The sequence below is a fragment of the Vombatus ursinus genome, unplaced genomic scaffold (assembly GCF_900497805.2).
Source record: "Vombatus ursinus unplaced genomic scaffold, bare-nosed wombat genome assembly UNPS02004533.1, whole genome shotgun sequence".
NCBI classification, from domain to species: Eukaryota; Metazoa; Chordata; class Mammalia; order Diprotodontia; family Vombatidae; genus Vombatus; species Vombatus ursinus.
The window spans coordinates 1,386,437-1,411,580 of record NW_020944311.1 but is presented as its reverse complement, the minus strand read 5'-3'; the positions used below and the strand labels follow the sequence as shown (position 1 = coordinate 1,411,580).

Here is a 25,144-nt window from a genome sequence, read left to right as displayed (position 1 = left end):
CACACACACACACACACACACACACACACACACACACACACACACACGACTTTCCACTGTCCACGGGTAGTACTGTAGTTCACCGAACAAACAGAAATGGGCCCAAAGTAAAGAGACCCCTTGCATGAGGCAGAGCTATAACTAGAAAGTCTTTTGACTGGAGTATAGATAGAGTAGGGTGGGGCTGGGGGTGGGTACATTAGTGGAGATGTTGGGAACAGCCTTGGTGAGGAGGAAGGACACTGATGACGTAGAGAACAGAATTCTTATGTCATCCATATACAACATCCCATCTCCCATCTCCAAACCTTTGTACAGGCTGGTCCCTGTGCCTGCAATGTCATCCCTACTCACCTCTACTTTAAAATTCCAAGACTTCAAAGTTCAGCTCAAGTACTACCTTTTACATAAGGCTTTTCCTGACCCCCGTAGGGCTAATGCTCTCTCCCTCCATCCTCCCCCCATCAATGACCTTGCATTTACTTTGTATATGTTCATACTTGTACATGATGAGATCATGAAATCAGCAAAGCTAAATTCACTCAGTTTCAGTGAGTCTTGGTTGAGTGCCTACAACATTTCTAGAGCTGTGCTATACTTGATGAGAAAAATATAAGATACCATCTCTACCCTCAGAGAGCTTACAGTCATGCCAACATTCAAAGTATTGGGGGTCATTGAGACAGTCACTTTGACCTCTTTCTGAGAAACCTTGCTCTGGTCCAACACAGACACACACAAGGGCCAGAATACAGCCAGGCCTTCCCACCGTATGAGCTCCCCTCCCCAACACCCCTCCACCCCCATGGTAGTGACTCCTTGTTTGGGTTCCAAACATTCCTTTCTCCAAAATCTACCCTCTGCACAGACAATGAACTCAGAGGGTCAAGGACCCAGCCAGTCCATAACAGGTCCAAGCAAACCCTGGCCCTGTCTGAGCAGCTGGAGAGAGCTGTGAGAAGTTCATGCCCACCACAAAACAGGCAGCAGGAGCAATGGAAAAGTGAGGGCCTTATTACAGAGGGGGTGCAGCTCCAAAGCCACCTTGAGGCATAGAGCTGAGCCTTGGAGAAAGATGCCAATACTGAGCATGGCCACTCGGCCCAGGCCAGAAGGGCCCATACCTCAAGCCTATGCATCAGACCTGGAAACCAGGGAAGGAATCGGGCAGATGGACGATTTCCCTGGGGGATTCTCTCTCAGAGCAGGAAGCCTGTCCAGGCTGCAGGACATTTCATTATATTATCGCTCAGCCCCCTCTACTCCCTTCTCATTCATCTCCCTTCCTCTTTTCCCCATTCCCCTCTTCCTGACCTCCTTGTTCAAGGCAGAGAATCATAATGCCAGAGCTGGGATGGCACCTTTGAGGCCATCCAGCCCAACCTCCTCCCCTTATAGATAGAAAAACCAAGACCCAGTAAGAGGAAGTGACTTGTTTAGGATTGCACAGCTAGTTAGGGAAAAGCCAGGACAAGAAGCCAAGCCTTCTGACCCCCTGGTCTCTATAGTGTAGTGTAATCTTCTGGACACTGAGTCATGGAAGTGATGGAGTATGGGCCCAAGCTGAGATCTTTGCCCCTCACCCCAAAAAGAATTTAGGTTGCGTTTGTCTATGGGGCCCCAGAAAACTTTTAAACTTTCTTTGAACTCACCTGGTCAAGGAAGTCTAGCAGTCTCCTGATTACTATTCCTAATCAGCTGGCTCTCCCTTATCTAGGGATATCCTAGGCCCCATCTCCCTTTGGTACCCTAATAAAGCCTAGTCCTCTATTGTCTGTAGCCCTGGGTTATATTTCCCGTCTTTGATCTTATCCAGACCCCGTTCAACCTCTTCCTTCCCTATCTTTCAGTTCTTTTTTACCCTAATAAAGCCTAGCCCTCTGTTGTCTATTCCCAGATGACCCCATTCAACCTCCCAGACACTTCCCATCTGGATTCTACCTAAACTCCTCCCCCAGCCACTGCAGCTTCAAGATCCTCCTCCCAGCCCCTCCTCCAGTCACCCCAAATTACTTGACTGTATATAAGATCCATCCTGGCCCCCATTTAAGCACTGAGACTTCCTCATGCCTGCTTGTCCTTATGAGCATCCCTAATGTTCAGATTCCTTAAGGGTCTGGTCTGCATGGTTCATCTGTAATAAACCTTGTCTTTGACTGAAAGAAGATTTGGGTCAAATTCATTCAGGCAAGACACACGTGTTGTTATTTTGGGGTCCCAGCAACCCTAGCATCCACACCTCAACAGAAGGGCCTGTTGATGCACTTTCTTCAATGTGATTTTAAAACAACAACAACAACAACAACAACTAAATGTTGGACTCAGGAAATTCTAGCCCCGAGTATGGAGAAATAGGCTGGGGTTCTTTGTATAGTACTGGAAACCTCTCTGGGCCCCGTTTAACTTGAGCTTAGCTCTCTTCTGAAAGCTCACTGTCCAGGAAGAAATCTCTGGGGATAGAACTCTCACTTTCCCCAAGGATAAGCCCAGGGTTATCAGGAAATTCATTCATTCATTCATTCATTCATTCATTCATTCATTCATTCATTCATTCATGGGTCCTGGGCCCAGTTTGAATGCTGCTGTGCTTCTCTGGTCACTATCTCTCTCTCCCTTGGATTTCTAAGCCCCCTCCCCCCCCCCCCCCCCCCCCCCGGGCTTTCTTACCACTCTAGGGCTTTTTGACCATGTGGAAGCCTCTGCTCCTGCCTGCCTCTGGAGCCAAATCCTGGCAGGCTCCAAGTGTCAGGCTGGGAGGTTGCTGGCTTGTGTTCCCCTGTCCTATTTCCCATGGGCTTCTGGCTGACCTCTTGTGCGGTTTTGGAGCGGAAGAAGTCACTTACTGCAGTTTCTCATTGAATTTCTTAATCATTATTCAATCAGGTGGGAACATCAGGGTTTTGCTGGCGTCGACATCCGGGAGCTGGGTGGTCTACCTCCCACTGAGGCAGCCATCTTGGCTGAAAGTCTCTCTGGCAACCTTATGCCTTGGAGAGGGGATAGAGGAGAGGCTGGAAGACCTGCTGGGGGATTACTGCCAGCTGGGTCCTGGTGGTGAGAAAGTTGGCTTGTAGCAGAGTATCGGCAGTGGAAATGGAGGAGAGGGAGCAGACACCAGAGTGTTGGGGCTCCAATGAGCACAATACAATTGTGCATGAGTGAGAGAAGGGAGAGTCAGAGGGAGGCCCTCCAGGATTAATCCACCGGACCGAGTGGCAGAGGCACTAAGAGAGAGAATGAACTCAACAGGAGGAGCCAGTTCCATGAGAAACTGAAGCGGATCCAGCTGACGTTCACATCGCACTTGGAAGTTTACAAAGCATTTTACATACTAGATTCTTACAACAACCTGTGACCCCAGGTTTCAGACTGCAAAACTGAGACTCAGGTGAATGACTTACCCAGGGTCACAGAGCCAGGAAGGATCTAAGGTGGCATCTGAACCAAAATCTTCCTGACTCCAAGTATGCCACTATCACCGGGAAGATGGATGTAGTTTGGCAGTAGAAACAAATCAGATATACCAAAGTTATGTTTAGCCTAGCTGACGTTCATAGAAAGTTCTCACTCCACATATACAGCTATGCTTACTCCCTTAGTCCTCCCCTGCAAGTGAAAGGTCTGCATTCCTGTGTTCTCCTCCCCTCTACTTTTCAACTATTCCAGTTCCAACAGGCCTTGAGGAATCACATTCCTGGCATGTTTCTTCCTTTTCTGTTCCCCAAGGTACAGCCTGCCACTCCCTCCCAAGAACAGGGGCTCCCAGTCTGTCCAAGGTGAACCAAAAAGTCATTCTTCAGCATGTGCAAAAGGATCTGAGGGTCATAGTGACTATGATGTCAGATGAAAATGATGTCGGTGGCGATCACTTAGCTCAGCTCTCCCTGTGTCCCATTTTGGTGGCAAACATGGGTCCCAAAACATTCCCTAGAAATGCAGCCAGCCCATCCCAATATATCAATATTCCTCTTTGTGTGTCAGGAAACTGCCTACCTGGCCCTCTCCCAAGCAGCTGGATCAGATTCTGGGAATCTGCTTGTGTCTTTCTGGTGCCTTATCCGAAGTTTGTGACTTCATAGTTCCACACCCATAGACAGAACCCAGCAACTCAGAGAACTCTCAGAAACTTAGAAAGGAGCATTCCCCCCCCCCCCCCCAGAAATGTAGTCTTCAGGTCTTTCTGCCTTACCTGAGTCTTGTTTTCAAGGTAAAAGGGTAGTCTTTTAGAGTTTATTCAATTCTGCAAGCCTGGGCACGGTGCTAGGCCCTGGGGATACAAACCCAAAAGATAAGGCCCTGCCCTCAGGAAGCCTAAGGCCTTCTCTCTCTCTTCTGCGAGGAGGCCAGGGCTGGCCTGGCTCTGAGCTTCGCTAGCTTGTACTGGATAGTTATGCCCTTAGGAAAGCTATACCTTCGAGAAAGTGAAAACTGCCTGCTGAGACAACCGTTGGCCCTGGTGCCATTCTGCTAAAGCCAGAGCCCTGTCCCCGGTGCGGTGCGCTACTGGTCATGACTCGGTCCCCTTCTGCACCTGCTTTTTCACTCTTTTCCTCCCTTCTCAGGTTGATACATGGCTAAGGATAACTCCTGCCCCCCGGCCCTGGAGCAAGCTCCCATGCTCTCCCTTTCCCTGCCTTATAAAAAGGAGAAGGGGCAAAGTGACCCAGAGCATTGAAATCAACTTCTGGTTTTGCCTTCCTATTGGTCAGCCTCCCTTTATTCTGAGGTGGGGACACTGTGACTTCCATTTTAAAAACCTCTGCTGTGTCCCAGCCTTTTGCATTCATGGGCTCACTCCACTTACTCGGAGCCAGTCAGCCAGAGACAGAGGGAGTCAGAGAACCAGGGAGCCTGGAGGGGCCTGGGACCTAGGAAGCCAGAGACCTTTCAGTCAGAGACCTTGGGAGTCAGAGAGGCTGGGAAGGGAAAAACTTGCAAAGTGTGTCAAATTCAGGATCATGAGACCCTATGTCTGGAGCTGGAAAAGCCTTTTAAGGTCAAATAGAAAAACCTCCTCATTTTACAAAGGAAAAAACAGAAGCCCGGAGAGGGCTTCTGAAGGTAACACAGGTAGTAAATATCAGAGAGAAGATTTGAACCCAGGTCCTCGAAATCTGAATCCAGCCCTCTTTCCACTGGGTGCTGCTTGAGACTTAAGGAGCCTTGCTTTCACCTCCTATTTTATTTTTTTTAACCCCTTTTTTTTTCCGACTCTGAACCTAACAAGTACCTAATACAATGAACATTTTCAGGTAGTTGTGGAATGGGAAAGGATTATACTTGAAAGTGTGAATTTTCATTATGTAAATAAAGTTTCAAAGGGTAACTTCTAAAACTTTCCTGAATGTCTGTGATTCATAGCGGCCTTCTTTCTGCTTGTTCCTCTTTTGTGGAGGGGGGCCCCTATCCATGGCCTCCCTCTGCATCTTATCTCCTTCCCCAAGAAAATCAGGAAAAAAAGAAAGAAAAACAGCCCCGCCCCCATCAGATGTGGATAGTCAAGCAAAGTCCCGCATTGGCCACAGCCAAAACTCTGTTCTGCTCATTCTGCTCTCATCGCCTACTCTGTCAGGTGGGGAGTACCCTGCTTCATCAGCCCTCTGAAACTGTGGTTGGTTGTTGCATTGATCAGAGTTCTCAAGTCTTTCAAAAATAGTTTTCCTTTACAAAGTTGTTGTTGTATAAATTGTTTCCGGCTTCTTCTCACTTCACTTTGAATTACTTCATAAAAGTTTTTCCAGATTTCTTTGAATCTATCCCTTTCAACATTTTTTACAGTGCAGTAATATTCCATTAAACTCACACACCATAGTTAACAATTCTTTGCTATAACAAAAAAAGTAGCTATAAATCTTGTTGCAAAGATTTCCCCCGTTTGCTTTTTCCCTTTTAATTGTAGCTACATTGGTTTCATTTTATAATGCGAAAAAGTAATCCTTGGGTAGTTTGGTATGGCATTTAATAAGTCAATTTGTGATTGTTATTATATTGTCTCAGCCTGCTCATGAGAACAATGCATATTTATCCAATTATTTAAATCTATCTTGAATAAAAAGTACTTTTTAGTTGTAGTCATATAGATCTTATGTGCAGCTCAGTCAGTAGACTGCCAAATATTTTATACCTTCTGTAGTTATTTGGAATGAAATGGATCCTATTTCTTTCTGCTTCTGTTGGTAAAATGTAGAGAGACTGATGGTTTGTGTCGATTTGTTTAATTTGCTACAACTTTGCTAAAGATACTGTTTCAATTGTTTTAGCCCTGGAGTTTTCTAAGAAAATGGTCATATTATTTGCAAAAGATAATAATTTTCTTTCTTCTCTGCCTGTGCTTATGCTATCAATGTCTTTTTCTTGTCTCATTGCCATAGTTAGCATTAATAGTGATTGTAGACATCACACCACCTATAGCCCGGAAATAGGGAGAGAGACACTTACTGGCTGGAAAACATCAGGAAACTGGTACGATGTGCCCCCCCCCCCCAAAGAGTAACTCCTCGGTAGGAGGAACTCCCCAGAGAGGTTCTCCCCACTGCCATCTCCATGGGATTCGGGATCATATGCTTGGGTTCAAATCCTGTCTCTGCCGTTTCCCTGGGTGCCACAGTTTAAGGAGGAGGAAGAAAAGGTGGTGGTATTCTGGGGAAATTCTATTTTGAGATTTTGCAGGTTTAAGCAGCTAGTGATTCTGGTAAGCAGACAGAAAATGCTACAACGAAGTGTGTTGTGGCTGCAGCAGATTGCGTCACCCTTTTCCTCTTTGGGAATTGTTAACAGGAGAAGTACAGGCTAGAGCCAGCCTGATAATCCGTGGTATCTGTTTGCCTTGTTATCTGTCAGATGCTGGCCCAGCGTAGCCTTTTTCCTTCCCTTCCGTCTGCTTTACAATGCCCATCTTTTTCTGACAGAGATCTGAGGAGCTAGACTTGGAATCGGGAAAACATGAGTTCAAATCCCACCTCGAGCACTTGCTGGCTTCATGAACCTGGGCAATTCATTTAACCTTCTAGAACCTTAGCTTCTTCAGCTGTAAAATAGGGATGATAATAGCTACCTCCATCTCAGCCCAAGAATTCCCTGAAATCTCTACGATCAAGGTGCTGGCTCCTCTACATTTCAGCTTCTTCCACAGTCTTTTTCTCCCTTCAGAGACTGAAAGAGATTCTAGAACTGTATGTCTTTTTTCTTGAAGCAGGAAGCTAGAAGACCAGGATCTCACTTCTCCTAAACTCTCTCCAACATCACCCCTCATATAGGCTCAGATCATAGAGTAATCAGTCTCCATAAATAAGGAAAGTGCCAAGGAGAGAGCTTTGAACCCTGGATTATATGCCTCACAAATATGTCCAGATCCTGGTTGCTGTTATATATCAATCCCCAGGACACTCTCCTTTCTTCCTAATGAGTTCAGTGACTAGTTTCTAGACTTTCTCTCTAGAAATTGATTACCTTAAATACCTTAACATCACAACTCCTTAATCTACTCAATTGCCATGATTTACTCCTCCACCCCACCTCAATTACACACAGAGATGACAAACCCCTTAATGGGTACCCTTAATCTTATCTGTTCCCATCTTCTCCAGCAAATTGCCCCTTCTGAACATCCCTAACCTGTGTCTTGTCTTCTGTCTCTTCCTATCTACTCTTTGCTTTCCTGCTGTCTACAAATATGCCCATGTCTCCCTTATTCTTAAAAAAGAAAATCTCTCACTTCATGTGACCATCCCATCCAACCTCAGCCTCTGAGATTCTTTTCAAAGTTTTTCCATAAATTCTCTACAGGTCCACTACCCTACATGCCAGGGGCCTTCCTCTAGGTCTTGGAAAAATGGGTTTCTTTGCTATTCACTGTGTTCACTGTGGAACTGGTATTTTGTGGGAAAAGGTCATGCTTTGGATATAAAGGTTGAGTCCTCCTTTCCTCATTGAGAAATAGAGATCAGAAGTTTAGCTTGAACCTGAAAGTGATATCCCTAAAGCAGATAGATCTTATTCTAGCTTAGTGTCCCCTCTCTCTGAGGAGAGCAGAGTGGCCAAGCTTCTGGCCCCAGCCTCCTACTTCTGCTCCTAGTAGAAATTAAAGTCTCCCTTGGAGAAGAGTAGGAGGAGAAGAGTCTAGAGGTGGCTACTCTGCCTCCTTCTGAGCCCCATTCCACCCCCATGCTGTATGTGGGGGACAGCCTTGTTCCACCCTCAATCCCCTACCTCCACATGCTTACCTGGAATGTCCTCCTTCATTATTGCAGTGTCCTCAATTCCTTTAGGTCTCAGCTTCAATCCCACCTTTTGCAAGAGACCTTTCCTGGTTCCTCTCCATACCTCTGGATTTCCTCTCATTTCCCCCGACGATCTTGTTTGTCCGTAGGCGTTTACGTGCTCTCTTCTCCATTCGACTGTGAGCTTCTTGAAATCAGGAACTGGTTTGGTCTTGCTTTTGTCTTTCTTTTGATTCCCAGTGCCCGGCATACATATAGTAGGCATTTAATAAATACTTGTGGACTTGTTTAATTAGATGATGAGACACAGTGCTTTGAAAACTTTAAAGCCCTATGGAAATATCAGTTATTACAACTTGTATTGTTTCCCTGGGCAATGTGCACTATTGGAAATATTTGTTTGTGCTCCATGGAGGAGCTTCTTGGGCTGACAGGTAGGAAAGAACACTTGATGGGTTGGCACCCTACCAGTAACTAGTAAGACCGACCTAGTTTTTGAGCCCCCAGGCACTCTGGTTTGCAATGATTCCAGGCACACTAAGGTCATGGGACTAGAAACTTGTTCAGACCTGCCAAATTGACCTGGCTTTCACCTCTGTTTACAAGCTGCAAAGTCGCGCGCGCGCGTGTGTGTGTGTGTGTGTGTGTGTGTGTGTGTGTGTGTGTGTGTGTGTGTGTGTGTGTGTGTGTTTAAGGCTGGGGTGGAGGAATAAAGAAACTACCTTGCAAAACTGGCTTTCAAAAGGAAAAGAACAACAAAATAATTGAAACTGCATACTGCATGCTGGGAAATCATAGTGTCCACCCTGGGCCCCAAAGATGAGTCATGAAATGCCACTTTCCTGCCCCCACCTCCCTATTTCTTTGCATTTGAGGTTAGACTTTTTCGAAGTACTTGTTGGCTTGTGCTGAACTTTCTCTCTTTTTTTAATTCTTTCTTAAATGAGATATTGCTTCCTCTGGGAGGGTATAGACATTGAAATACGTTGGAAAATAGTAAAGAAAATAAAAGCTATCAGTCTAGTCGCCCACCCTGTTCTGGAGGCCTGGGGAGCAAGCAGCAAGACCTTTGGTGTTGTCAGGCCTGCCCTCTAACCAGTATCACTTTGGAGGGTCAACTTGGATCGGGGAGGGGTTAAACAACCCCAATTGGAAGCTGGGAGATGGGAGCAGGGCGTGACTAGGAATGGGAATCATTAGAACCCCACTCCAAGACACTCCCAGAACAAAAAGGAGAAATTTTTTAACGAATGAACAGTTGATGTACTGGCCTCCACTAAGCCTTCGAAGGTGCCCAGCTGGAGCTCAGTGCCATAGGCTCTGATGTGCCATCTCACCAGGAACTGATCTTCCTCCACTACCCTCAACTCAGCCTAGTAGTAGCCAAGAGATGGCAGATCTCAGGGCCTGGAGGAAGCCTCCTCAGCCTTTAACTCTCATAGCAGAGAATGCGGGCAGGAGTACAGGTCCTCCCAAGGGAAGGAAGCAATGATGCAAGTAGAATCCCACTGGATCTGTTAGAAAGTGCTTTGGAGTTTATCAAGTTTTCATGTCTGTCTTCTCCCATCCATACCCTACGTCCCATGACACAAATCCAATTCAGTCATGGTGTTTTTAGTTAACATATGTTTGTACGTAGAAGTAGGAGGAATTGGAGTAAGAGGTGGCCTATGGCCGTGAGGACCATATTGGAGGGAATGGGGACTGCTATCCCCGGTGCAGAGAGCCTGGGCTGCACACATGCTGGTACTGTGTCGGCACAACCATGCTGCCCTCTATAACTTCCTCCCAGCAACTCGTTCCTGCTGCTCTGTTCCAGGGCTATGGCAGTGGAAGCCTGCACGTTCTCTAAGCCAGGCCTGGAGCTGAATCACAGGGTCTGTCTGGGAAATGACAGAGCAGACCCTAAATGCTTTGGGTTTGGAGCGGAGAAATGTCCACTCCCTAATGTGATTCCTGGAAACTAGCAACAAAGGTCAAATACAGCGTTGGCTTGTTCTCTGGCCTCTTTCATCCAGGTCTCCATATAGAATGGCCTCCTGTGCTAGCAGCACAGACAGGCAAGGATTGTGGAGGCAGGTGTCTTCAAGTTCCCAAGAGAGACATGCACATAGATAGCATGAGGGGGATGTGCCCCTTTCCAGCTGAGTGGGTTTTAACCTCTGTTCCCCCTCCCTTTGCAGGGGTGGTGATATTCTCAGAGACGGAGAAGGAACAAAGCAAAACAAAAAGACCTCCTTGCAAAGGTACAAAATTAACCTGGTTTGCTTGTGTGCCCGAAGACAAAAGGGGAGTTGTTCTCAGCTCTGATTAACAAGCGTCACATTTCCTGGGCTCACTTCCTTTTTCTCCAGTTGTCTCAAGCATATGCAGCAAAGCTGGTCCTTCTCTCACCATGGTGGCCAAGACACCTTGGGAGAAGGCAAGGAAAGATAGTCTCTGAGATCAGGCAGTATAGCTGGAGAGTGTAGGAAAGATGATCACTATTGGACTGGGGCACTATTTGAACTAGCCTCCAAGGGCCCTTCAAACTCTGAGACTACTTTGTCTCCAGCTGGACTTCAATGTCCCCCACTAGGCACATATATTATGAAGCAATATGAAGATGTCAGACCTTTAGCAAAGTTACGATGGGCTAGAAGGCCTAACTGGCTTCACTGCTGGTTTGGATTAGTTAACACATTGTCTCTTCATGACATCTGGCCCCTTTTCCCTCATCAGTAACTTGAGGTCACATCTCTAAATGCAGGTGATGAATGAACCAATACATGAAATGACAGTCGAAGACACTTGCTGTACAACAAGCTGTGGATCATCCCCCAAATCGGTTTGGCTGGTGGATCAATGAGTGAGCAAAATCAGTAGATAGATAAGTGCCAAACTGATGCAGATCCTAAAGCATGGTTGGGCTCCGGGACCCCCTGGGTCTCTGGCTCCCTGCCTCCCCAGCTCTCTGGCTTCCTAGCTCCCCAGTTGCCCTGAGTGATTCAGCTTGTGGGGAGGCAGGAGGGATGTTGGGGAGCAGGGAGAGGCCATATGGAAGATGCAAAGCCCAGGCCTTTCTGCAGCCTGGGGGCAGACACTCTTTAGATGGTCAGGTATCTTACAGCTAGGAGAACAAGACACTAGCATGACATCTTCACATTGCTTCATAATATATGTGCCTAGTGGGGGACATTGAAGTCCAGCTGAAGACAAAGTAGTCTCAGAGTTTGAAGGGCCCTTGGAGGCTAGTTCAAATAGTGCCCCAGTCCAATAGTGATCATCTTTCCTATACTCTCCAGCTATGCTGCAGAAGAAACCCTAATGAAAATCTCCCAACACAGCCAAGATCTATGACTGGGGTGTGTTTCATCTACCTGGGACACAAGCTGCAGAGCTTTGCATCTTCTGACCAAAAGAGACACATTAATACCAGGGGCAGTGCTACTTCTATGTCTCCTGTCTCGGGAGAGGTAGCAGTCTAGCCCCTGCTGAGATTTTGAACCCAGCCAGCTGAAGCTGGAACGGCTCCTTCCTAACCCCACCCCCAAACACACTGGCTCTAGCCTTAGTTTCATCCAATGTCACCCACCCATCTTGGATCAATCCTGGTCCATTTGTCCATGTATTCTGGTTATAAAACACCTACCTACCCAGAGGCTTGAGCTCATGCACTGAGTCCAATACACCTTCTTTTCTTACACTGACCCTCATGTTCTGAGCACCCGCCTGGCTTGTTTGCAAGAGGTAAGCTATTTGATATGAAAGTCAAGTTGGGACAGTACTGAGGTGTCATCAGTTGGCCTTTGATTAGACTTGAGTTGACTTGGAGAGCTTCAGGAAACCCCTTCATTATTTCAAAACTGGCAACTACAAAGGGTGGGGGAAAGGGAAGTCCATCTGCCCTAAGGAATGGTCACTCCGACATCATTATATGCAAAGCACATTACTTAGTTTCTAATCTGGCAGACAAGTCAATCAGACTAGAGTGGTATAGGGAGTGGATGGTGCTGGATTTCAAATCAGAAAAACCTGGGTTCAGATCCCACCCTTAAACTTTCTAGCTATGTGGTAAGTCACTTCCCCTTTTTACGCCTCAGTTTCCTCCTCTATAAAATAAAGGGGTTGGACTCAATGACCTGAAAGGTTCCTTCTGACTACAAATCTATGATACCACAAAAAAGCAGGATGCCCAGCGTCTGCTGGATACTGACTCTCTCTCCCTTAGATGGAAGTGTCCCATTGCCTCACTCCACTCTGACTCTTGGTTCCACTATTCTCTGGGTTGGAGACCACCTGGGGTTACAAATCTGGGCCCTTGGGAGCCTTTTCATCTTCCCTGATGTTTTCCTTAGCAGAACCTAAATATTTCCTGGCTTTCCCATCTACTTTGAAAATGAACCCTTCTGTATGTATTATCTCCTCAATTAGAATATAAGCTTCTTGAGAATGCAGAATATCTTGATTTCTGTTAGCACACAGCTAATGGAGGGGGATAAAAAAGCATTTGGTAAACGCTTTTTTGTTACATTTCTCCTCCACCCCCTTGTAAAGACACCAAAATGCCTGAGTTAAAAGCAAAGAGAATATAGAATGAATCACAAGATTTCCACCACAATCCATAACATTTATTTCTTATTAGATACTACATTAAGTATAGAAGAAAATTGAATAATTGTAAAGGCAAGGAAAAAGCACTAATTACCCTATAAGCAATGCACAGAAAATGGAGCGGGGCGGGGAAGGGAAAGGAAGGGAGTGAAATGAGGCATAAGCCTAATATGATAAATGGTCTGCACATTCACAAGCTTTCTTTGTTAACACTTTTAGCATTGTTAACACCTTTCTTATTTTCCTCTCGTGAAGCATCTCCCTCTTCAGATAAGCACAGGATGGAGGATGGTTGGGTAACACTGGGTAAAGAGATGAAAGCAGTCTAAAAGACTAAACAACTAAGCAAACAAAGACTATTAAAGGCGAAACAATAAACTCTGGAAGCACTCGATTCTGTTGCTGGGAAGGGACGCCCCATCCCTAGGAAGACTGAACGCTTTCCTTCTCCTGTTCGATGGCTGAAAGAGAAGGACAGAGTTAGGAAGCTTAAAAGGTGAGGGAGGGCACATATCCTGGCAATCAACAAACTGGGCAGTGGGGAGCCAACAGTTTACTCTGGATTTCAATTTCAGCCATCCCGATGCAACTGTGTAGTGTTAAGTGGGATAAAGTAACTTTTTTTTTCAAGTGTTACTAAGCAAAGAATAGAATGACTTGAATTCATGAAAGCATTCTTTTTTCCTATGCTATTGACCAGAATTTCTCAAGTCTTTTACATGATTCACATGGGGAAGGCAATTTCAGGTTTGGCTCCCCCCCCCCCCCCCCCCCCCCCGAGAAATGTGACTTTACATAAATGTGATGTAACACATAGCAGCAAGGAGAGCTTCAAGCTTTTGCAATTACAGACCGCAGGAGAATGGGAGACTTGGGTTTCCAAGCTCACTGATTCACATGGGAAGTCGAAATTTGGGGAAGTATGACTTGTGGCACCACCACCCATTTGACCTTTGTCCGTGACTTACTTTCCTTGGAAGGAAGAGTATTCTTCTCTTCTGTGCTGGTCTTTTTCAGCTTTTTCTTGTCAAATTTTTCCACTTCAGAGAGGTCTGGTTTGTCACACATTTTGGCTAGGAAGAATAAGAAATCTTTCATTCTTACCTGGTACAAGGCAGTGAGCTATTCCAGAGTAGGCATTTTCAAGGATCCCTTAAAGAAAGTAGCCAATTCTCCAAGAGAAAAGGAATGCAGAAGCAGAGATTGCAGCTGTTAGACAAAGCCTTAGTCCTTACCCATGTTAGTTCTTGTTGGCAATTTTGAACCAAAAGTAAAGTGGTTAAAGAAACCAAAACTCCGAGAAGAGACAGTATTCTTTCAATCACTACGCTTCTTACAAACTTTTTGAAAAAGGGGCTCACACTTTAGAAGCTGCTGAGCTAGCCTCTGTCTTTCAGGTTTGACATATGGCTAACTGTGTCTCTGAAAGAGAGATGGCGGAGAGGAGTTGGGAAGGTAAGAAGTCTCTTAGGTTTCCTAGAAGAACACTCTATGGGACAAAGCTACCTTCCTAGGGGAGGGGAGCCCAGGCAGGCAGCAGCCTGGAGGGGTGGGGGGCTTGCCGGGTCAGCTGCTTCGGTCATGCCCACGTTTCCAAGAGGCAGACGCCACACCCATACCATGCTTACCAGGGGGGCTGATGGAGAGCTGCTCCAGCTGCCAACCAGCCCCAGATGGCGCCTAAAGCACGTGCCTATCTACATACCACCCCCTCGCCTCCGAGAGCCGAGAAAGTGGCAGCTACATGGGGGAGGGGCGATCTTGGAGGAGAGTAGAGACCCCCGAGAGGATGGTTGAGGGAAGGGGCGCTTCCTGTGGAGAAGGAATCACAGAAGGAGGCGCGCACTGACAGTAATCGCCGAGGGGAGGAGCGATCTCTAAGCGGGTCTGCTCACCCGAGGGGGAGAGATCAATGAGGGAATAACCGAGGGGATGGCCGAGAACTCCTCCCCAAAAGGAAGGGCCCGTTGAAGAGGGCCATCCATGAGTCGCATTTTCCTCCCTCTTCGTCTCCCAAGGGCCCCGTCGAGCCTTATCCCGGCCCGGCCCGGCCCGGCCCTGCCCGATCCCATCTCAGCCCGCCCGCAACACCTGCACTCGGAGCTGCGAGCCGCTGCCACCGAACCTCGTGGCCTGCGCCACGCGGGCGGCCCCGGCCCCGATCGCGGAGCTGAGCCCCGGCTGCTCCTGGTCCGGCTGGGGATCCCCCGAGGCCGCGTCCCGTCTAGGCGCCGGGGCCGGCCCCGGCGTCGGCTCCCTGGCCCGCATCCCGGGCAGCGGGGCCCCTCGGATGGTGCTGCCCCAGGCTCTCGCGTCGCCCGCCCGCGGTGGCAATGCGAAGGGCGGGCGAGCCTCGGGGAGCCGACGACGCCCGGGCAACGCTCGGCGCCTTGCCCTCGGCCCCTGCTCTGTCTTGCACCGTCCCGCCCCCCGGCGGTGCCCGGGGCGCACGCGCCAAATGGCGGCGTCTGGGCAGAGGGTGGGGTGGGGAGACGGGGCGCTGTCCAGCCGAGCAGAGCGAGCCCGTCCCGGCCCCGCCAAACTCACCTGTTAAACTGGGTGCCTGGCGTGCCTGCTGGTAACTGCTGCTGCTGCCGCTGCTGCTGCTGTCCGAGCCTCCGAGTCGATGCAGGAGATAGCGAGAGCTACGGCAGGTTCAGGAGAGCTGGAGCGGGAGCTGCTGCGGGCGCGAGCTTTATAGTGCAGGCCGGGCCCCGCGCCCCGACCCGGCGCCCTCCCGCCCTCCCATTAGCTGAGGCGGCGCGCCTCGCCCCCCTCGGGTGCCCAGGACCGAGACTGTCTGCTACCCCTCCTCCTACGCCCCTTCCTGCCTCCCCCCCCCTCCCCCCCCCCCCAGTTGTGCTAAGGGGTTTGTGATACCGGCTGCTTTAAGGCCAGTTCCACACCGTCCCCTCTCCCCGCCTCCCCTTCTCGGTCCAGTCCTTCTCTGAAAGCCCCTCACATAAGACATAGGACATAGGATTCGAAATTCGGAGCTGAAAGGGACCTCAGAGACCACTCCTATATAGTCCAACCTCCTCCTTACATAGAAGAGGCAACTGAGGTCCCCAGAGACCAGGTCACTTGCCCCCAAAGCTCAAGTACTGTCTGCAGTTCGATTCAAACCCAAGTCCTAAACTCCAAAGACACTCCAGCGCCCTGACCCCATTGCCCCGACTCAGCATGCTCCTCTCCTGTTCCCCTAACACGCAGAGCTTCCAGGCGTCCCGCAGTCACCCGTGCACGATCACAGGGTCTTATCCCAACCCACATCCGAAGGGAGCCTCCACCATAATGCAGCCAGCCAGCTTGGAGACCTCCAGGGAGGAAAAGCCCGATACTCAGAGACAAGCCAGGGCACTTGGGAACACCTCGAACTGTGGGGAGGTTTTTCCCTGGATGTTCAGCCTCACTTTGCCTCTCTGCAGCTTTCCCCCATCACCAATTCTGGGACTGCCCTCTGGGACCACACCTAGTCAGTCCAAGTCCCCTTCCACGTGACAGCCCCTCAAAGACTTGAACACAGCTCTCGTGGACCACCCAGTCTTCCTTCGGCTAAAATCCCCAGTTCCTTCAACCCATCCCCTTCACTATCCCGGTGGCCCTCCGGTCTGGACACTGTCCCGCTGCTCCTCCTCTTTTCCGAAACTGTCTTTTCCAGAGCTGAATTACACTGCTCAAGATTCGTTCTGCTGGGGACAGAGGACTATTGCCTTCCTATTCCTAGAAGCCATCTCTTTGAATGCAAACCTAGATCCCACTGGTGTTTATGACTAGGACATGGGAACTCTGCCCCAGTGTCCAAATTTAGGGAGCATGGCTGCATAGCAACAACTAAGAGGTCATACTAAGTCCTCAAAACTTTTTTTAACTAGGACCTGTGATTTCATCCCTGTAGACAATTTCTGATGTGGAACACAGCTTATCTGTAACTAACAGCCTAAGAGATTCTCCGGAGCACTGGGAAGTTAAATGAGTTGCCAATGGTCACAGAGCTAGCAAGTGTTAGAATCAGGACTTGAACCCAGATCTCCCAGGCTCTAAGCCCAAAATTCTGTCCACTCCACCCACCTATCTGTTATTTTCAAGAATAGTTATAATTAGTGAATTACAAGCTTCCAGGTGGCCCACTGTTTCTGCACCCCCAAATGATCTCATCTCTGCACTGTCCCTGCTTAACTGTATGGAGGTGCTCTCACAGAGATCTCTCTCTGCTGGGCAAAATCTTACTTCAAACCAGGTAGTACAGTAGGGAGCCTGGGAGCTATGATGCAGGAGGAGAGGCTCCACATGCACATATCTCACATACCTACACACTTGGGATTTCAATGACGTGTTTCTCTCTACCATAGACTCTTAACCTGGTGTCCATGAACTTAAAAAATTTTTTTTTGATAACTGTATTTCAATGTAATTGGTTTCCTTTCTAATACTATACTTTTTTTGTATACATTTTAAAACCTCATTCTGAGAAGAGGTCCATACGCTTTACCATATGGCCAAAGGGGTCTTCGACAAAAAAGTCTGCTCTATGCCATCTGCTGGCTTACCAATTTGGCATTCCTCAGCAACTGAACTCCATGGAGGAAACTATCCTATATGTACAAATACACTTACAGCAGTTTGGTTTGTTTTTTTTTTTGTTTGTTTTTTGTTTTGTTTTGTTTTGTTTTTTAGTGGTCACAAACTGAAAGCTAAGGAGGCAGGGTGCCTATCCGCTGTGGAATGGTTGAACAAATTATGGGATGCCATAAGAAATGATGAAAGAGATGGTTTCAGAGAGATCTGGGAAGGTTTGCAAGGAGAACAATTTAGACTGTATCGACAACATTGTAAAAATGAACAGTTTTGAAAGAATAAGTGATCCACCATGATTCTTCTAGAGGACATATGATGAAGCAGGCTACCCACCTCCTGACAGAGCAATGATGGGCTTAAAATGCACAATGAGACACACATGTTTGGACATGGACAATATAGGGAATCTGTCTCGCTTGACTGAATATGTTACAAGGGCTTTCTTTGTCTTTTCAGGGGGTTGGGGAGAAAATAAAATTTAATGAAAAATAAAAACCTAATCACCATGACACGAGAGACTGTGAAATGGACTAAGGAGTGGGATGTTTCTTCTTCCACGAGGAAGGGAATAGCACCTGCCAAAGAAACATCCGGACACAATCATCAAAAGTCAAAGGATGGAAGGTGGAAACCTTTCGACAACAGCGCCACCCAGTGCCTACTGCAAAGAAATCAAATTGGCAGCCAGCTATTTACTCCCGGGCAGGCTGTGACTACAATCAGTATTTAGTATGAGGGCCAACTAGGTACCAGGCACTGTGCTATGCACTGGGGATTTAAAAGCAAAACAGTAGACTCCTAGACCATCAGAGCTGGAAGGGAGCTTAGCAATTCCGGGAATGATGGACTGAATGAATGAATGGGAAAATGAACGAATGAAGGAAAAAACTTCTATTAAGCACTTACTATGTTCCAAGCATTGTGCTTTGGAGATATAGAAAAGCAGGACAAATCCTTGCTCTTGTTCTAATTAAGGGAGACAACATATGGAGGGGATTTCAGCAGCAGGGCACACGGAAAGGCCCAATGCTCCTTAGGGTGCAATGGCAAAGCAGATGGTAATAATCTTCTTGAGTGTCATTTCCACTGATAAAACCACCTCCATTGATGATGCTAAGCTTTTGACTAAGGATTTGATGCTAAGGATTTGGTGGCAAACCTTCTTTAACGATGGTGGTGACAGGGAGTGTCTCTCTACGGGTGATCATACCCTTAGATGATGATTGGGATATATGTATATGTGTATTTGTATGTGTATTTGTATTTATGTGTGTATTCGTATGTGTGCTCAAGAAGTAGGACTAGCAGCTTTCCCCAAAGTGACCCTTGAGTGCAGGGTCAGGACCCTTTCTCCACCTGGGTCTGAGGAAAAGCTGTAGTCATGCTGGTCTGAGGGGGTTTGACTCTCCTGGCACATACCAAGAGATTTTGTTGCTGTGGAGGCTGACCTCGACCTCCTCCCCCATCAAGAAACAGGTCATTTGGTGGCTTCACATTTTAACTAATACTAACATAATAACTAAGTGCTAGAGAGGCAGCATAGCTTAGTGACCAGAGCACTGGCCTTACAATCAACAAGACCCGAGTTCAAATACTGTTTCTGAAACAGTGATTCACTTGGCAGCATTGTAAATTATAAGGTCAGTTCTAAAAGCCTGACTTTAATGGGGGTGGGAATGGAAGTGGAAAGTGAAATGGCAGTCTAACAAATAGGCAGATGCTTTAGGTAAAAGGGCTTTCAGTGAAGCCCCCAAATCATTAGTCTGGAATGCCAGATCTAGAAGAGTCCTGAGAAATTATTTCCTGGGTACCCGTCTCCCCTTTAGCAGTGTGGTGAAGCCTATGGTGGATCCTGTCATAGAATAATGTTGTTAAATGGATAAAATAAAACATGTGATTACAGAGGAAATCAATGACACCAAAGAACAGTTGTCAAAATATAAAAAAAAAAAAACCAAGGTCATGGACTGTAGGTTAAGAACCACTGATTCCAGTCCAACTCATCCATTTTTAAAGAGGAGAAAGCTGAGGGGGGAAGTGACTTACCCAAGGTTACAGAGAAAAGCTTATTTAACCCTTATGGAAACTGAGCCCAATTTTCATCAACTCAGCATTAACTGTTAGAGTCAGAAGGGGCCTCAGAGAGGACCTTGTCAAATCCCTCGGTTTCCAGAGGGTACCTATCAGAGCAGAGACTAGAACCGAGTCTCTCCCTCCCAACCAGTCCCGGGTTCTTTCAGCCAGGTGGCTGATATTTAGTGCCACCCCTCCCTCCTCCACCCCCACCCCTACCTCCTAGGCTTTCTACAGCAGCAATGTCATGACTCAGGACTCACAGCTGAGCAGGAAGGGGGCCCTCTTAGTGTTTCCAGGGCCACCTTGACTCTAAGTCTGCCCTTCCCCTTTCCGGATATGTTAGTGGAGTGGTCCAGTTCTGCAACTGCTTACCCCGATCCTCCCTCTGGCCAGCAGTCACGATCCCCCCCCCCCCCCATTCCAGGGAAAACAGAACGTGCTGCCGCATGGAACATAAAGGACCACTCCTGTTGGCATTGAGTAGGTCATGACTGGCAACCATGACCCCCACCCTGCTCCTTTCTCCCCTTTGATAGAGTGGGAGCAAGCTCCTTCTTGCCCTCACTCTCCCCAATCTTGTCTCCTATTCTGCCCCCCCCCCCCCCCCCCCCCCCCCCCCCCCCCCCCCTTCCTTGTAGGAAGGAGTGCAAGTGGTATGATCTGGCCTCTGATTGTTAACTCCTTCAGGGCAGGGATCCAGGAGGTCTTCAATCCAGTTCCATGATCCAGGGGATACTGAGCACAGGGCTTAGCAAATACTCGTTGAATTAACTGAATTGAATTGAATGTCACTGTCCTTAAACCACCTCACCAAATCGGATCTAGTCAAAGTCCACTGGACCTCAGATGCAGAATCCCCAATAAAACGACGTCTTTGTGTCAGCTGTGCAATACGGGCAGTGCTCCACGGATGACTGTACACAGGTATCTTATTTCTAGGGATCTTGAAACCTCAGTGCTTTAACAGGTAACACCGCAATGCCAGAGTCCTATTGAAACTGCCTGTGAGATGAGAGACTGCAGATGTTGAATGTGCTGTTCAGGTGCTCAGGGTGGGCTTCTGGGTCCACGGTGGTTGTTTAAATATTTTTCTTACAAGGAAGGGTGCAGGACGGGAGGAATACCGCCAAGAGAACGAAAGGCAACAATGACATTTTCTAAAACAGTGCCCGACATCCCTGGATTTCGGGTTTAGAGATGGAACTTCAGAGTTCATCTACTCCAGAACTGTGAGATGATTTGCTCCACAGGTAAAAAGCAGCAGAACACTGGGAGTTAGGACCCAGGTATTGTGACTCCAGACCAACAGTTTTTGGCAAATAAGACTACTCTGTCTTATTTGCATGTCCTTTTATATGACAAAATTTACAAAAAGTTTTCAAAATCTTCCCCAACTATTTACTCATTTACCCTCTAAGCCCCCAAACCTTACTCTACTTCCTCCGGTGAACACTTCTTTGCAGCTCTGGTTGTCCCTTTGGGGTCCAATCAGCTCAGGCAAGCCCAGCCTGGAAAGGCTCTGGGCTGCCTTCAGTGCCCAGCCTCTACCCTAGCATGGGCACTAGGACCCGAAAGTGGCAGCACTTCCTAGATCTCAATCAGCTTGAGGCCACTCCAAGAAGTGATCACGATGACAAATACCTGTTGCCTCTCTACTCCACCCCCCACCCCACCCCACTCCCCATGCTTCCCATCCCCTCCCCCCTCCCCCCAGGTAAGCTTCTTCAGGTCAAGAGACTATTTTTTTCTTCTTTTCTTTGTATTCTTAGCACTTAGCTCAATGCCTGCTACCCAAAACATGCTTGTCGATTTGAGTTGCTCTGTTCGCCTCCTAGAGTTACCATAGTGATTCTTCTATTGTCAAGGGTGGTCTTTTCAAACCGAGGATCTTGCTCCCCTAGCCCCTCAGCTGGACTTGCCACAAGTAGAGAGAAAGCTCACATTCTTTCATTCTTCCTAATTGCTTTCTTGAAAATCCTTGAGACCTCAGGGCACAATCTTCTTTCCAGCAGCCCCTGAAAGTTGGCCAGAAGCCAAGGGCAGTGTCAGCATAAGGAAACTGAAGCAGTGGATAGAATGGGGTGAGAAGCTTCGTTGATAGCAGAAAGATGACATGGATGTTAGTTCCATCTTCCCTGGAGTCCTCCACTCGTGGCAATGGGCCTGGATTCTTGAAGGTTCTTCCTACAACCTACCAAGCTGGGGTCTGGTGATAGACTTGAAATCTGGCGCTGGGGCCTGGTGATAGACTTGAAATCTGGCGCTGAAGAACCATTCTAGCTACGTGGCGAGAGGCCCATCGCCGGGTTGGCAGCAGTGTGATTGATTGTTTTGGCTAGAGTAAATCTTAAAGACCATCTACTGAGTCCAGGGGAAAGCAGCCACAGTGATGACTGAAGTGACATATTGAAGCTAATACCATATGATAAAATAATCTGACAATCTAATTGCTGGGAACTTCTCTCAGTTCCTAACTGAATAACTGCCCTTGGTTCTCTAGGCCCAGAAGAAGCAAACAGACCCAGAGGTGAGTTATCGGCCCATTGTAGACCCAGGCTGTAAGAACACAGTCCTAACACCCTCTGGGATGCCTCTGGGCTACTCAGTCACTCTCCTCCGCCCTGGGGCAGTTGTTTTCCTGCAAGAAATCATGGATAGCAGTGGTGAGTCCCCAGGTGACACAGCAACGGAGGGTGACCAAAGAGCCGCCTCGGTAGATCAGAAGCAGCTTTCGGCCCCTGTCCTCCCAAACAGCCTGAGCGGAAGCCCACAGGCCTGGTGCTTCCTGCCAACCTACCTGTGACTGCATGTTGGCAACGAGGACACTGAGTGGGTAAAGCAGGAGACATGTGAGGGTCCCGTTGACACTACCAGACACTAGAGCTGGGAGCCAGCAGGGCAAACCTTGTTCTGTCAGGCCGTCTCGGATGGGATCTTTGAAAGAGAAGTAGAGAGCGCTTCCCAGACTGTTTCTCAGGAGGACGGGAAAGAAGCCCCGATAGTAGCCCATGGCCAGCCGTTCCCATAAGCCGTAGGAGTTGAATTCCCGTAGAATGCTGGAGGTGCTGGGGAATCGGGCATCCTTCCGTCCATCCTGAAGCACGTTCTGAACTCGTTCAAAGGGGGTCAACACCACAGCTTCCACTGCTCCTGACAGGAACCCAGCAACCCAGCGCTGCCATAACCTAGAGGTGCCAGTAGGAGAGAGAGCTTGGAGCAGGTTGTCATGGGTGCCGAAGAGCAGGGTCCCCTGCAGGGTCTTGGCCAGAAGGGGAGGGTAGATTCCCCGGTAGAAGCGGCGAAGGCCCTCATGGTGCAGTTGATTGACAGCCTCTGGTACAGACAGGGCATGGATCTGCTGGCGGAACACAACCTTGTAGACGGGAAAGGTCACGAATGTAGACAGGAAGCTGGAAATGGCCCCAAGGGTGTAGCTTCCAGAGTGCCAATGGTGGTCTTCTGGGCTCTTTTCTCTTTTTACTTCTTCGGGTTCTTCATAGGGAGCCTCAGACCGCTCCCCCATGCTGCTCACAACAGGCTTGGGCTGGAAATAACTGGCAAAGAGGGCAAAAGAAGCATAAGTTCAATTGGCTGTTAAATGGTTTTGCTTTTTGTTGCAAATGAAGCTGCTGCACTTTGAGAAATTGTGACTCTCTGGGATTTTTCACTTGAGAACACAAGAAACCATAAGCATTAGAGGCAGAGTCAAGTTTTCTAATAAGATACCAGCTTTTAAAGAATTGTGGACCTTCATCTTTGTCCTTGCCTTTTCTTTTCTAATTTCAAATAAGTATAGGAACTCTTCAATTTCTAAAAAGACACTAAAGCCTGGGGGAGGAAAAGGAGGGCTTTGTCTGCCGGCTTCCATGGTCGCAATTTTTGCCACAGTGAACTGGGCCTAATGAGCCTCATTTTCTGAGCTGACATTTATAACCGTTTCTCTTTCCTTCTCCCGTGACATGGTTCCCCAGGGGCCAAAATGCATATTACTGTTACATCCGTCCTCAGTGTACTCCCCTCAAGGGAAGGGGGGGATATAAGCGTTTCTATAGCGCCCACTGTGTGCCTAGCACTTTTTACAGAGATTACCTGCCTTGATTCTCTCCTTCAGACGCAGGGTTTCCACTGCGCCCCCTAGTTGTCATAAACTGCAATGCTCTCATTGTCTTACACACAGATCTTCCTTCATTACATCATCCCTCTCGCTGAAGACTTTGGGCCCGCCCCTGAAACCATTAAGGCCCTTCGGCTGCTCTTCAAATGTGGCCTCTTAATTAGTGAGCTTGCCACATCTCAGGCCTGCAGACTGGAAGGCACCAGCCATCGCACATCAGCTTGATTATAATGGTTGTTCTGTCTCACTTATGACAAACCACTCTTCTATCCTCTGTGGAAACAGCTTCTTTGCTTTAATGGCACCACTTAGGACTCTTAACACGTACTATTTTCTTTCAATAGCCCTCAATCAAAAGCCTAACATGCCACTGAGCCAGGGTGAAAAAGCCAGAGGGACCCCTGTCCATGCATCAGGGTTGTGAGCAGGATTTTGTACTAATGGGCTCCCCAGAATAGTCACAGATATATATAGATAGATAGATAGAGAGAGAGAGAGAGAGAGAGAGATATGGAGATATCTATCTATCTATCTATCTATCTATCTATCTATCTATATATAACTGGGGAGCAGAGAACTTCCAGCTGGAGCCTGGGTGTCCCCAAATTCTGGGACCTGACTATAGTCCCATGTTCTAAATGTGCTTTTAACAGAAACAAAGGATTGGAGGATACCTCAGGTAAAGGGAAAAGAGCATTAAATTCAGAGGCAGAAGACCTAGATTCAAAATCTAGTGCGACTACTTGCATCCTGTGGAACCCTGAACAAATAATTTCACCTCTCTGAACCTCAGTTTCTCATCTGTAAAATGAGAGGGCTGGATTGCAGCTTGAAATTCATGAACCTACGTCCTATTCCCAGTACCATCATCAATTGAAAAAGATAAGCAATCTAACCTCATCCACTCCATCTCAACACTCCCCACCCCAAAGGGGAAGGCAGGAAGCCATTACATCTGCTAAGGGCTCCCAGCGGAGCCTCCGATAACTTCCAACCACGAGGAGTCAAGAACAATAGGTCCACCAGTCTAGGGTTTGGTTTAAGCTCCCCCCCCCCAAGAAAAGACATCCTCAGCTGCTTCCCTTGGGAAATGCACAAGGGCCACGCCCCTGCAGTTTTCCAGACAAAGGCAGGAGAGCGTGTTAGCAATGGCCAACTCACCTTCAATGGAAGAACCAGAGGGCAGGGCAGTCAACTCTCGATCACCCCACCTACCTCCTCATTGTGTCCCCCACCCTCGTTTTAGGAAGAGAAGCCCCTCCTTTAGGGCTAGGGAACCCAGGACCAGCCAAGGGGGGGCTCCGTAAAAAGTTCCACACCAAAGGGAAAAGCAGAGGCTCTTTGTATGTGGGGGCCACGAAGCTGAGGCGACAGTCGCTGTGGTCTGGCTTTTTGTTCCCTCCCCTCAAGCTAGTGCAGTTTGGGGGCGGGGGAGGAAGGAGTACAGAAAGAGGCCTCTTTTCAGAAAAGCAATTCTGGGGAACTGCCCCCCCATCTCTGCTAGTTTTTAGGGTGAGGGAGACGAAAGATGGGGGTGGCCATGTGGGAATGAGGGTAATTGGGA

The 25,144-nt window shown here is 48.0% G+C and overlaps 2 protein-coding genes across 5 annotated transcripts in view; both read right to left on the bottom strand.

Annotated features, from left to right (window-relative positions):
- Positions 1-12,807: 12,807 nt before the first annotated feature.
- Positions 12,808-15,543, bottom strand: TMSB15B (thymosin beta 15B). 2 transcript variants are annotated; one of them, XM_027837295.1, is made up of 3 exons: positions 15,360-15,543; positions 13,781-13,885; positions 12,808-13,273 (listed from the first exon to the last, which is right to left on the bottom strand). In XM_027837295.1, exons 2-3 carry the CDS (start codon positions 13,878-13,880, stop codon positions 13,236-13,238), a joined length of 138 nt encoding a protein of 45 aa, XP_027693096.1. In that variant the 5' UTR covers positions 13,881-13,885; positions 15,360-15,543; the 3' UTR covers positions 12,808-13,235. The 2 variants fall into 2 exon arrangements, with proteins under 2 accessions (XP_027693096.1, XP_027693099.1); XM_027837298.1 differs by lacking the exon at positions 15,360-15,543 and adding an exon at positions 14,904-14,926.
- Positions 15,544-21,174: 5,631 nt separating this feature from the next.
- SLC25A53 (solute carrier family 25 member 53) overlaps positions 21,175-25,144 on the bottom strand; it is a 4,556-nt gene continuing 586 nt past the window's right edge. Inside the window, exons 2-3 of one of the 3 annotated variants that reach the window (XM_027837263.1) lie at positions 22,264-23,020; positions 21,175-22,104 (exon numbers count right to left, since the gene is read on the bottom strand). In XM_027837263.1, the coding sequence (XP_027693064.1) occupies positions 22,069-22,104; positions 22,264-22,989 (762 nt within the window). In that variant the 5' untranslated portion in view covers positions 22,990-23,020 and the 3' untranslated portion in view covers positions 21,175-22,068. Of the gene's footprint in view, positions 23,021-24,741; positions 24,850-25,144 lie in introns of those variants that run through there. The other 2 variants (XM_027837261.1, XM_027837259.1) reach the window with 2 other exon arrangements.

Excerpts from the sequence above, each read along its gene's own strand:
- TMSB15B (XM_027837295.1), bottom strand. The coding sequence starts at position 13,880 with ATGTGTGACAAACCAGACCTCTCTGAAGTGGAAAAATTTGACAAGAAA. Across the intron at positions 13,274-13,780 it reads TACTCTTCCTTCCAAGGAAA|CCATCGAACAGGAGAAGGAA; the intron begins GTAAGTCACGGA and ends CTTCTCTTTCAG.